The sequence below is a fragment of the Podarcis vaucheri genome (genome assembly GCF_965113315.1).
Source record: "Podarcis vaucheri genome assembly, chromosome: 15".
Classification (NCBI taxonomy): Eukaryota; Metazoa; Chordata; class Lepidosauria; order Squamata; family Lacertidae; genus Podarcis; species Podarcis vaucheri.
In genome coordinates this window covers 23,387,865-23,402,060 of record NC_138753.1, presented here as the reverse complement: position 1 = coordinate 23,402,060, position 14,196 = coordinate 23,387,865, and the positions used below count along the sequence as shown (strand labels likewise).

Sequence of the window (14,196 nt, the reverse complement as noted above, 5' to 3'; positions counted from 1 at the left end):
GTTCAGCAGCAAGCAGAACGGGTTTTCTTTTCATTGGATAATAAAAGGTTTCCTGGCTATAGGAAGGGTCTTTTTGACCCTTGCAAGACTGGGGAGGAAAGGGGAAGCAGGAAAATCAAGCATGACGGAGAAACACAGTCGGGGCAACAATACACGCCCATCATCTGCCAAATCATTTTCTTGTGGGTACATATCCATGCAGGGCAAGGGAAAGAAGCAGACACCTGAAAGCTGTATGACCTGAGCAATCTGATCTTGAACAAAGAGGTGAGAAAATGGAGGGGGGGATTGAGAAACAGTTTTAAAATAGGTTGTATTTTCTCCCTTATTCCCCCCCCCACGGCTCCCCCCAAAAAAGTTTGAAATCTTTAAAGATGTAGGGAGGGGGATCTACAAGAATCTCCTTGATTCTTTTGTCAAAGTATTAGAATATATTATTTCATATTGAAACAATGACATGATTTTGCTTTTCATGTCTCACTCTAAACCATTTCTAGCCATTCTAACCATTTTTTGCAGAGACAGGACTGCATTATGGAAGCACTTCCCAGAGCCTGGCTGGCCAGCGTCAGACTTCTGGAGACGGAACACTAATTGCATTATCTTGACATCTCAAACACATAACTGAGCTTCAAAGGGACGAAAATAAACTGATAAATTATGAAATGGTTGCTGCTGACATGGAGGGAAGCGGAAAAGGGGGATAGAGAGACCTGTCACTCAGTCAGGAGTGCAGAGGAAGAAAGCGGGCTTTGACAAGTCCCAGCCAGAAAAAAAAGCAGTAGGTGGGCTGATTGCAGTGCAAACAAGAGAGACTAGGAGCAGGCCTAGCTGTGATTGTACTGCAGATCATGGATCTTTGGCATGGATCAAAGTGGTTCTGGCACAATCCGAATGCTTGCAGTTGTTACAGGGACAAAAATTGCTTCCAGGGACTAAAATTCTTTCCATTGAGATTAGATTCCAGAGTTAGAAGGGATTGTGAGAGTTATCGAGTTCAACCCTCTGCAATGCAGGAATCCTTTGTCCAACATGGGGCTCAAACCCTCATGCTCTACCAACTTGTGTGCGTGTGCGTATTTATGTATGAGAGTTCTGTTGTGCTCATGCACTGCTTGTCGGTCAGCCATTGTTGGAACAGAATGTTGGGCTAGATTGATCTGGTCCAACAACACTCGTCTTACTTTCTTACACCGCCCTGTTGGAAACACATCTGCTTACACAGGTGTGATTTACTGAGCAGCAGGAACATCCCAGAGGTGCTTCTGAAAGGATGGTGGAGAGCAATGGAGAGGAATGACCCTATACTTTAAAAAATAAAACAAAACATGTCAATGATTTATAAGGGGTGGTGGCAAGGCTTTATGTCTAAAAGCTGTGCGGAGATTAAGTCAATAAATCATTGATTCTCATGCTTTGATTTACTGTTCCAGAGGGGAGAGAAAGATTTTACAAGTGTCCTAGGTGATTAATAGTTGTACACAATAATCTTGGCACAAGCCAACAAATGGTTCATGGTCATCAATTCAGTCAACAGTTAAGTCCATCTGAGACCCAAGTAACAAGCAGCAACGGTGGAGAGAGAGGTGTTGCTTAGATCCAGGGATTGGGGAGACGTTTGATTCTGTTCACATTTAAAGATGAACCTGCCTAATCTGCACTTTCTGAAATAATGTGTGAGCTGAATCACAGCCATCCTTTGTCATTCATATGTCTCTGAATTTTGCAATGGACTTCTCCAGCTTATTAATATGCATGGCAATCGTTGCTGTGTGGTGGTGGTGGTGGTGGTGGTGGTGCTGGTGGGGTTTTCTCCCTTAAAAAATCTCAACAACTTTAGCTGAGTGCTCCCCCTGAAAAAGCTCAACAAGTTCCGGCACCCCTTTTTCTAGAAAAAAGCCCTGGGGAAAATAACATACAAAATACATTATTGCAAAAATGTGCCAGTTAGGCAGAACTGCATATAAAAATGGGCAGCGTAGGAGAAATTTGTACTAAAATGCTGGTAAATTTTCATGAGGACTCTTTTAAAAATAAATAAGTCTGTAAACTGATGTGGAAATATGAAGAAGTAAAGTTAAGAGTGGGGAAATGAGAAACCGAGTGACACCAAAATTTAACAGATATCCCCATTCCTGCTTAGATCTTCACCAAGACTTACACACTCAGCTATGACCATTTTTATCTTAAGTCCAGCAGACCATGACCTGCTGATTAGTGTTATTCAAACAGGAGTGGATGAGAGGCAGGTGCCTTGTCTTCCTTATGAATTGACAGAAAAGGGAAATTAGAATTTCAAAAGTTGAAATGGATCCTAGAACGGTATCTATTGGGTTGGCCCTGTAGAATTTGAAAGGACTGCAATGAGTAACAGTAGGCCTTAAAACTCTCAAATTCCTTCTTTTCACTCCCTTGAGGAACAACAGGTATGTGGAATGATGGCATTTGAAGGAGCTGCATGAAGGTTGAAGGTAACAATAAAAGATAGAAGGCAGAGCAGTAGAAAGAAACAGAGGAAACCTGATCACTTGGGGGCCATGTCTCGGATCCAATCTGTAGCATATGTCAAGTTGATTTTTCCTCTACATTCATTTCCCTTCAAATGTTCTGTGTTCTTGTTTCAAATAAAAGCAGCCCAGGAAAGGACTCCTCCATCATTATTTACAGCTAAGAACGAAGTGGAAATCTCAAATTAGATCTTCTCTATCCTACTTTTAAAAAATAACCAAAGTTGTACACTATAGTCACAGATCAAAATACATGCTATACTTCTACCAAATGTTATAATTCCATTGTCATCTTCCTACTCTTTAATTTACATGCTTCTCTTTGTTAAATGTCTAATGCTTTGACCCAGGCAAGGTATGTGTAGAGAACAATTTATCTGACTGCTCTTATAGCTTATATTATCTGTATTCCATCAACTACTCAAGCATACCTGTAGTGGAAAATTATTTGTCAGATGATTTAAAGGAACACTTACTTTTAACCATCTGTCCATCAGTAATTATTATGATTATGATTATGATTTATATACTGCCCTTCATCAAAAGATCTTAGGGTGGATCACAAGAGAAATTCATCCTACTGTAGCTTGCTGAAGCTGGGCCCGCAACACCCTATGGCTATCTTTCTATTTCCTAATTTCATGTGTTGGCTTAGTAGTTTCAAGGTTTTTGTGCAAACCTTGGTTGATTCCAATCTAGCACTAAGTTAAAGTCATTTAGTGGTATACTTGCCCCCCTGGCAAAATGTTCTGTGCCAGCAGAATGCATAAGCAGGTTACTGGTAACTTTTGTTGCACAACAGATGTTTTGAGGGGTTTTTTGTAAACATTTCATGAAATAAGTAAGAAACAACTAAATCTCTTCTGCAACGAGTTTCCACTAGTACAATTGTTGCATTGGAGTCTTCAGTTGCACAATATTCAAACTCACCCATCTGCTACCACAAGGGCACAATGGATATAGCCCTTTATATGCAAGGGAGTATAACTAACATTCTCTTTCCACAACCATTAAATCACAGTGAAGGTGCAGGAGTCATTCCAACTCTTTGCCAGTCTTACTGCACCATTTGAAACTCACAACTAAGGTGTTCTTGTATTCACACTGTGTGTTTCACACGTTTGAAGCTTCAGGTTAGGTCCAAGGCAGCACTGTGTTACCATGCTCACTTGACACAGGTGTGTCTAAGCATGTCTGAATGGAGGGCAGGATTATTCCCTTGTTCACATCAATAGCAGGGGCGGAATTTGATAATAAGCCACTCCGTGCAAGGCCATCTAGTGCCCTCCCAGCAGCCCCCAGCAGGGACTTTGAGAAGGAGGTGTGAGGCTCTGGCAGGGTCTTAGGACCCTCCTACCTCCTTCCAAGAGGACAGTAAGCATTTGCCTGGCTTTGAGGAGGGAGTAGGACTCTAGGACCCTGTCAGAGCCTTCACGCCTCCTTCCCAAAGCCAAGCAAGCACTTACAGGGCTTTGAGAAAGCACCCTCAGTTGGACCACACTACTCACACTGCCCTAAATCCACCTGTTGATAGAGCTTTCATCAGGACACTTACAGCTCCTAGTTTGCCCTGTGCAGCTAGGTCTCTGCTAGCTCACATTCAGACAAAAAGAGTAATGGTTTGAGCCAAGACAGATGCTTACTCTCCGGCAACACCTGAGTCACTATTTTTGGACAGTAAAACCAGAATAGTAAGGTTCTGTTGCAGCGGTCAGCTTGATGCCTGATCCCAATCAGCCAAGGGCTAGATCAGCCCATTCACCCCAATGAATAAAATAAAGAAATAGTTCCTTAAAAGTTTGCCTAACATATTAACAGTGCTATTTTTCTAGAAAAACAGATGCCAGTATTCACCATGAACACCTCCCTCGTTCTCTTAGAATGGCAATGGCGGCCACCTGAGAGGTGCCGGAACTGATTTCAAGCTGAAAAAAGATCCCTGCATATTAATATTGTTGTTCTTCCTATTTTTTCTTTGTTTTGCTTTTTAGGCCTAGGAATGGAGAATATAGGTGGAATCTTTGTGGTTCTGATATGTGGTTTAATCGTAGCGATTTTTATGGCAATGCTTGAGTTCTTATGGAACCTCCGACACTCTGAACACTCTGAGGTAAGCCTTCGCCAGGTGTACATTCTAACATTTCATCAAGCGTGATTCACAATTGTTGGGTACCAAGCGAACAATCTGATGGGTTCTCAAATGTACCGAAAATCCTAAATAAGACTGATTGTTTTAGTGAGTGATGTCTCCTATGAAAATGCAGTGGTGGAGCTTGGAACAAGACTGTGAATAATCTGGATATGGGCATAAAGAAATATGGCTTTGGTATTTCAGTGTGAATGGTAGACATTGTGGTACATTTCTAATATGGAAAGCACTTCCGTGTAGGAACAGGCGTGTAATCTGTGTGTAGGTCATTTTGTACGCCAGTCTCTTCCCCCTTCCCCCTTTTCGGTCCAATATGCTAAGCTCCATTATTAAGCGTGGCTTCACTCTGCAGGAGAACATAGTTTTTGTGCTGAAAATTGTGTAACATATGAAGTGGCCCTCATAGTTGATGGAATAGAATTGAAAATAGTAGTTCATAGAATACCACTGCCAGAAACCAAGATGGCTACCTATTTGCTGATCTCCTCATTCCACATTCATTTTGATGTATTCACATTTCCCAATCTTTTGCCAATGAAAAAGAAGCTACAAACATAAGAACCTAAGACGAGCCTGCTGGATCAGACCAGTGGCTCATCGTCCAATGTTGGCCCATTTAGTTCTTAATCGATTTTAAATTTAAGCCAAGTTGTAGAACTGATGATGAATTTCCTAGTACATGGGAGTGGTGAGTTGTAGTTTCCCACACATGAGTTTGGGAGCATGGAACAGTAGAAACTAAACTAAACTAAATATTTTTGTCTCATCAAAAGATATATTTATCCCAGCATATAGTAACTAACTATTTACATGAAATACTTGACATATTATTTTAAGCTACTTATATGTCTCTAATGATTCTGATTTACTGACTTTAACGTTGCTGCTTCAAATATGCTGATATTCCTTCAGTTCTGTCTTGATTTCATGAAATATAGCTACTCTAAATTAAAGTGGTATCATCTGCAAGCTGGCTGTTCTTTCATGTTTTTGAAGCTACTGCTATAACCTACTATTTTACGATGCTCAGGAGCAAAGGGTACAAACAGAACTACTAAACAAAAACAGGGAAGGAATGCATCTCTGCTTTCTCCCTCTTTTCAAAAGAAATTACTGACAATACGTGATTCACAATTGCCTCAGAATATATAGAGAATTAATCATTCCAATAAATTTGGAGCTGAATTCCATTACAATTAACATTGCTTTTAAACACTGCCAATTCAGATGACTAAGTGCCTTCTCTGTGTCAGCACCAAGAGACTTTTTTCTCATTTTACTATGATGAATTATGTTAATGTTTCTTCTCACATTACTTACTACATGTCCATTTCATATAAAACCAGATCTGACTGAAATGTACATATTGTTCTATGCATATGTTTTGTGTTACATTTTGGCACAACTAAGAATAGCACTGGACTTCAAAGAAATCCATTTCTTTTTTAAAAAAAAAATTAAACCCCTAGGTACATATTGAGGTGTACATTCTAATTAGTGGCATCCTAACAGGCACCAACTTTTTTCTAAGTCCACATACTGGTAACAATATGTTTCTTTGGATAGCTGACAAGCCAAGTTAGCTCTAGATATTTCCCTGTTAACTAGGGCAGAACCATAATAGGTGCGTTTTACAAATATTTTTCTCCCCTTTCCCCAGCCTCCCACCTGTATCTGCCATTTTGGGGCATCTTTTATGGACCCTTTTAATGATTATTTTCTGTAATGGAATGAGAGATTGGGAATGATTTTTGTTTGAAATACATTTATTTTGTTTACCACACAGCCAGTCATACTTGGCTGCGTGCTGATGACACAAGCAAATGAATCTAGTTCAGAGCAAGGGTGATGTCTATTGCAAAAGTCATGCCCTTACTCTAAAACAGCTTTGTCTGCCCATACTTATATCAGCACGTAGCGAAATATGATTGGTTGTATGGTGATGTCATTGTTACTAATCACAAGGGCTATTTTTCAAACAAACACAAAACGTTGAAGCTGTAGATAATTGGGGCTGTAAATTGTAGTGAACCAACATGGAATGACGGGGTTTTGGGGAGGGGAGGGCTTCCAGGAAATACGGACGCAGCTCATCTTGGCACCAAAAATTATCTGACTGAGCTCTATAGTGCTAACAAATGTAAGTCAATATATTTAGAAAGGAAATGACAGTGTGATGTTGCTGTTTTTTGTTATAATTCACTATAACCCCCCCCCCCTTTATCACATGTGATCCCAGGATAGTTTACAAACATAGCTGCATATATATTAGAACAGGGGTCAGCAAACTTTTTCAGCAGGGGGCCAGTCCACTGTCCTTCAGACCTTGTGGGGGGCCGGACTATATTTTGAAAAGGAAAAAAAATGAACGTATTCCTATGCCCCACAAATAACCCAGAGATGCATTTTAAATAAAAGGACACATTCTGCTCATGTAAAAACACCAGGAAGGCCCCACAAATAACCCAGAGATGCATTTTAAATAAAAGGACACATTCTGCTCATGTAAAAATACACTGATTCCTGGACCGTCCAGAGGCTGAATTGAGAAGGCAGTTGGACTGGATCTGGCCCCTGGGCCTTAGTTTGCCTACCCATGTATTAGAACTATGAAAAATACAGTATAGTCAACAACCATTTTATGTAGGTGTTCCATCCTCTGACAATAACATGTGTCAGTGGAGAGCTTATAAGTACCCCTGCCCCACCCCCGTTCCATCCTTTTTCTGGCATTTTCAATCACTGCTGGGTTCAGCACCATGCATGTGATCACACATCTTCCAGATGGGAATTAATCAGTCATTGCCTGTATAACAAATTAAAACCAACCCCAAACCTATAGATGAGCATTCCTCAATTACAGCTAGCTCACAGATCAGTCACCTCCATAAGTCCATAAGTCAGGGTGAAGTGGTCCATCTTCAGTCATATAATGCCATATAATGCCATATGCAATAGCACCGGATGGAGGAAAGAGGATTCCATCACCCAAGTGCCACAACAGAGAAACCATTTTCCGAGCCAATGAACAATGCGCCACACCTAGTGATGGTCCCTCCAGAAGGGTCTTTCCTGAAGGTCTTAGGTAGGGTCCAGATAGGGTGATATAGGGAGAGGCAGTATTTTCAAGTATTCCAATTCCAAGTTATTTGGGGCTTTGAAAATTAACGTTAACTCCTTGATTTGGGCTCAGTAGCATACAAGCAGGGATGCGGGTAGCGCTGTAAGTTAAACCACAGAGCCTAGGACCTGCCGATCAGAAGGTTGGTGGTTCGAATCCCTGCGATGGAGTGAGCTCCCATTGCTCGGTCCCTGCTCCTGCCAACCTAGCAGTTCAAAAGTACAAGTAGATAAATAGGAAGGAAAGTAAACGGCGTTTCTGTGCGCTGCTCTGGTTCACCAGAAGCAGCTTAGTCATGCTGGCCACATGACCCGGAAGCTGTACACCAGCTCCCTTGGCCAATAAAGCAAGATGAGCGCCACAACCCCAGAGTAGGCCATTTACCTTTACCTTTACCTTTAGCATGCAAGCAACCAGTATATGAATGGACGATTGGAGAAAATGAAGTAATGCTCTCAAGGAAATTTCCACAAATTAAGCTAGTCACTAGTTCTCCTGAAACAATCTGCAATATGAGGACAAAACTACTCACTTCTTTACCAGAGTTGTTGCATTGATGAGAGGATGGTGAGAATGGGGTACTTTGGACACTCAATAAAAGAGAAACAAGTTCTAAGTGTTGTAGAGAATAAGATAAGATACATTTATGGTGTGCAAAGGGAACAGAAAGTATTTTGTAGAATCTCATACATCTTAAAATGAGCTTTTGGGGGGGGAACCATTATAGTGCTTCTTTGGAAGACTTTAAAGCCAGAGGCACACTATTGCACATGTGATAAATAACAGCTTTTCTGTGGTGGTGAGCCAGAGGATGTCTTAAACAATAAGGTACCGTAAAAATCCCATGGTGTTGTTCAGCTCACTGGGGAATTATAAAAAAACCAACTTGTTATAAAAACATTTTGGCATTTTTTTTTGCTTTCAGCAGCAAAAATGGATATTGCTGGATTTTGGAAGGGAGCTGCTGTGCCCAATATATACTGTGTGGACAAAGAATGAACGCTTATGATAACAGAAAAGCTCCCTTTTCAAATGAGAGTTGGCGGCAGCTGGGGAAAAGGCAGGAGATATTATGTTAACACGGCCACTATTGTATAAGCTTTGCAGAAAACAGCATGCAATTTTCAAAGGTGCTAAATAAGTATGAAGTGATTTATTTTTATCTGTACTACCAAGTATTCTATGTGTTGGCTAAATATGGCACCAACTCATTAATATAAAGGTTTAAAAGCATGGGAGCCAAAATGCAACCTTACTTCACTCCTCGTGATTTTTTAAAATCATCAGTCATACCACCATTTAAACCTACCATGACCCTCATTTCTGCATTGCTGCATAGTTCTCGAATCAATAGCAGACGTCTGCTGTCAATGTTGGCAATCTGAAATTTCTCCCAGTCTTTTTCAAATAATAGAATTGAATGCAGCAGAAAAATCAATAAGGGTGCATAAAGGTTGTTCTTAATATTCTTAGTATATTTCCTTATAATATGGTTCAGAGTAAAGCATCACTGGTACTGTGTCCTCTGAATTCTGCTTGTTCTTCATGAATAATGTTATTTTGCAACCAATCTGATAATTTTTGAAGAGGATACCACGCATAGAGCTTTGAGGAGATGTCTAACAAGCTAATTGGCCAATAGTTTTGTAGATCATTTCTAACCCCATTCTTCTAAATCAGGGAAACAATTCTCATTTTTTCATTCAGAGGGCATTTGTCCCGTGTTTTTTATTGTGGTAAACAAGCCAGCCAGGATAAGCACCCACCATTCTATATATTCCTTATAGAGATTGGATGAAAGTGTATCTTCTCCTTGAGCTTTATTTGATTTCAGGTAGGAAATAAGGGCTTTTATCTCATTACAATGCTTTGGTAGGTTTGAGAAATCCATACACTGCTGCTACATGTGATTGCCCAGAATAACTGCCAAATGTATTGGAGAAATATTTAACCCAATCAGAGTTAGGAATTGAGGCTTCCTATGATGATCACTTTGTTTACACCCCGGGCCACTGGTTCATAGAAATCATCTTCCCTCTGTTCCATTACTGCTAGTCCCAATTCCTGCCACTGGGTTTTCATATATACACCTTTTTGTTTTTGAGCAGACTTTTGCATTCCAATCTACGTTAGATAGAATTTTCCATGGATTCCTCTCATGGCTTCTTATGCGAATCCCTAATTGCCTGGCCAGAACTTTCTTAGCCACCTTGTGTTGACCGTCAAACCAGCCACGGCGTGTTGATTGTGTGTAGTTAGTAATTGCAGAAGTTATCAAATAGGGCCTGAGTTCTGTGACAATTTGCTGGAAGACATCAACAAGATTTGGAGATTTGTTCATAAAAAGTTGACACAAGCTTGTCAGATGATTACTATATCGTTCTCTTGAATATCGCTGCTCAATCTTTATCCGCCTTTTTATTATCCCAACCCGCCAGGTTCCAGGAATGAATGTTAAGACCTTTCTGGATGTTTTCTAGTCAGTTATGATATCTTAAAGGAGAGCTGAAGGTATAATAATTTCTTTTTCTATAACCCCTAGGCCTGGGCTTATCTTGAGCATTTGTTGATGGATAATCCCTTTGATTTCCGGGAAATAGATTGCTAGCAGGGTAGGAGTGTTGGGTCTCTAACCTGGGCATATTTCTTCTAGTACCTGCATTTTGCTTGAATTCCTGCTTGCAGTTCAGACTTTTCTCATTATACCGCTGGATTTCTTCACTGGCCAGTTATGAATGATTACCTGTAAAACATCTGAGGAACTCTTTCTCGAAGTATTATCATTGGAATTTGGACTTTCTCATTCACTACCTTTCCCAGTATTTAATAATAATAATAATAATAATAATAATAATAATAATATTTATACCCTGCCCATCTGGCTGGGCTTCCCCAGCCACTCTGGGCGGCTTCCAACAAAATATTAAAATACAGTAATGCATCAAACATTAAAAGCTTCCATAAACAGGGCTGCCTTCAGATGTCTTCTAAAAGTCTGGTAGTTGTTGTTCTCTTTGACATCTGGTGGGAGGATGTTCCACAGGGCAGGTGCCACTACCAAGACCCTCTGCCTGGTTCCCTGTAACTTGGCTTCTCGCAGTGAGGGAACCACCAGAAGGCCCTCGGCGCTGGACCTCAGTGTCCAGGTAGGACGATTTACTGCCTTTTCCTCTCTTCTGTGCTGGAGAGCAGGAAATGTAGAGTGCTGACCTGAAGTCTTCAGATCCATCAAAAGATGCCAGATTGGGGTTTAAACAAATTGGATTAGGTGACAGCCCAAGATCATTTCCTTGGAAGGTAGCAAGTGGGTTATCAGCATACTCATCCACTATCAGTAGCCTTGGATCAGAAGGGGTCAAGTTAAGAATGGAAAACAACTCCCCCAAGTCCACCTCTTGAGGATTCATATTAGTGTAAAAGCAGGTTTCTGAGCTCAAGTTCTAATCTTGACAGATGTCATTTAACCTTTTTGTTACTGAATCTGATAGGGACTTAGCAAACTCAGACCTATCCCCATCTTGATGTACCTTCAAACCATCTCTAATTTTAGTTTCTTTGCTGGTAGGTATCTTGCAGGGCTACTGTCAGAATTCTTGTCTCCACTAACCCGACCAGTATACCAGTTCTGGCATTCAAACCCAGAACTTTCTTTTCCAATGAATCAGTTCTACTAAAGATTCCCTCTGCTGTTTGTTTAGACAGAAGACATTGGTTGCGTAAAAGTTCCCACAGTGAGGGAGTTTCAGTCTCTGTTGTGGCCAAGTCTATTATGCCAAGACTGTTATTACACAGTTGGCATGTTGTTGTACGGAAGAAGCTGAGGTTGCCTTACAGCATATATATCAGCTCCTAGCAAGTCTGGATCGATCGACCAGTTAGCTAAGATTTCATTAGAGGAATGTGTAGCAAAAGCTCTCACTTGGGAGAAGGCATTTCCCAAGGATAAACATGATGTGTGTAGGGCAGGCATCCCCAGACTTGTCCCTCCAGCTGTTTTGGGACTACAACTCCCATCATCCGTAGCTAGCAAGACCAGTGGGTAGGAATGATGGGAATTGTGGTCTGAAAACAGCTGGGGACCCAAGGTTGAGAAATACTGAAGAGGACAGGGCTGTCTATGTAAGACATATTAATTACATGTTGGCACAATTATTTCACAGAGACTTCTGTCTCACTTGCTGAGATACAGTAGTCCAGCATAGATTTCTGGACTAAGTTTGGCAATGAAGTTCTGGATGCTTTATCTGAAGCACTGTGGGTCTGTGCTTGTGTAATAACCATGATAAAACTGTTAAAACTGCAGTGTATCCTTCAGTCAAGAAGATCTTCTAAGTCAGGCATCCCCAACCTTGCCCTCCAGATGTTTTGGACTACAGTTCCCATCATCCCTGACCACTGGTCCTGTTAGCTAGGGATCAAGGGAATTGTAGGCCAAAACATCTGGAGGGTCCCAGATTGGAGATGCCTGTTCTAAGTGTTTCTTATCAGTTAAAAATACTGAGCCAAAACAGCTGCTCTCTTACTGCCTGCCCTCCAATTAAAATGTATGGCTTTTAAGCCCACCTAAAAGTAAAACAGATAAGCTCCTTGGTTGTATGTAACGATTAACAATAACTGCTGAGCCAAATGACTTTAAAACTATTCAGATAAAAACGAATTGAAACTAGAACATACCGCAGAGATCGATGACAAGCAGCCTTACTTGTCGCCATCTTCACAGGCATATTACATGGTTATTATTGTTAGTAGAAGTCGGGGAAATAATTTGGATTTTTACTTTGTGATTTTCCCCTGGTTCATGCAAGTCCTTCCATTTTCACGTCATGTCGAATATACATGTACTGTACTTGGTTCAAAAAGTAGAAAATGCCTTGATTCATGTGACATCATTGTGTGTGTTATCTGCTTACAGAAAATAAATAAAATTAAGCTGGAAATATGTAACCGAGACATAAAACTCATGTATTACTAAATGAAGGGGAGGGAGCTTAGAGCAGCAAAAGGTTCCAGGGCAAGTGCTGATATGCTTAAGACCTCCAATTCTAGAACCCATGAAGAAACCAAGACCTAGTCCTCACATCTCACTGATGTGAGTAAACCTCTATCTGGGCTGCACCCCTTGACCGAATGTTCCTTCATTTAAAACAAAACAAAAAAAAAACCCCACACAGAGAAAGCTAGTACAAAAGCTAGACTTGAATCTGTCTCCATCTAGTTTTCTACATTGCAGGGACATCTATTCTTTTTGCATGGGAGAGCATTCCGTGAGTAAAGTAGTGCAGCACAGACACAGATTCATCATCCCAGTAAGAACTAAACCAAAGTGTTATTGAGGCTTAAACCAAACAGGGATGTTCAACTGCGGATGATTAACCCCAGTTCTGATGTTGTCGCAAGGATCCTAGGATCCAAAGATGGACCAGCAGTTTTCCCCAGGAAACAAAGAAAAACATTTGTCTAGTGACATAATAAACAGGCAGGCTGTTGAGAAAGGGTTACTGAACATTTGAGAGAGCCCCCGGGAAACCAGAAAGATAGAGGGGGCAGTGACCTTGGGGCACTATATTTCTGAAACAGCTCTTCTTTTTCTTGGTCCTCTGATAGGTATCCGTCTGCCAGGAAATGGTGACAGAGCTGCGTAGCATCATTCTCTGCAAGGACAGTTTCCACCCCCGTCGGAGGCGAGGGGGGATCGTACGGACTCGCCCGGTTATACAAGAAGAACGGAGGGCCCGCACCACGACCATGCTAAGCAACGGAAAGCTCTGTGGTGGCGGCGACCCTGAGCAGCTGGCACAGAGACTTGCACAAGAAGCCGTCCTGGTCGCTCGGGGTTGCACACACATCCGGGTGTGTCCAGAATGCCGGAGGTTCCAAGGCCTTCGGGTCCGGCCAGGGCCAGATTCCCCCGTGCAAAGCGATGAGAGCTTGGAATGGGAGAAAGCAACAAACAGCAGTGAGCCTGAGTAAAACAGTGGGGAGACGGTGGCAGCAAAAGAAGCTAAATGTTCCATTTTACAGAACATGAGACTTGTACACAGTGTTGAACTCTTTTTAAATTAATAAAGAGGCACCCCAGCTTGCCAAGAGCAAATCAAAGCTTTAGGCTGGGGGCTGAGCCCAATGGGAACTTTTGTTACCTGTCTTATATGAGAAAGTATCTAACCTACCTACTTTCTGAAACGTTAAGAGAACGCCCCTCCAGCTAGGCTGAGAGGACCCTTCCTCAACAGCCTGCTCCTCAGAAACTTGAGGTATGGGGTAAGCAAGTCACACTGAGCTGGTGGCAACCAGAGTCACAAATATCCTAAACCAGGTGAAAAAACATTATTGCCACAAGGACTTCTTCATTGGGGGGGGGTCTTTTCTTTTGGAATTTGTGGTGGGGAGGATAATTTTCTTTATTTTATTGTTGGAAC

At 41.4% G+C, this 14,196-nt stretch overlaps 1 protein-coding gene across 4 annotated transcripts in view; it reads left to right on the top strand.

Moving 5' to 3' along the window:
• Positions 1–13,907, top strand: part of GRIK4 (glutamate ionotropic receptor kainate type subunit 4) — a 468,306-nt gene extending 454,399 nt beyond the window's left edge. For 3 of the 4 annotated variants that reach the window (XM_082200947.1, XM_082200945.1, XM_082200946.1), the window contains 2 exons: positions 4,499–4,617; positions 13,382–13,907. In XM_082200947.1, the coding sequence (XP_082057073.1) occupies positions 4,499–4,617; positions 13,382–13,747 (485 nt within the window). In that variant the 3' untranslated portion in view covers positions 13,748–13,907. The remainder of the gene's footprint in view (positions 1–4,498; positions 4,618–13,381) is intronic. The other variant, XM_082200948.1, reaches the window with a different exon arrangement.
• The last annotated feature ends 289 nt before the right edge of the window (positions 13,908–14,196 follow it).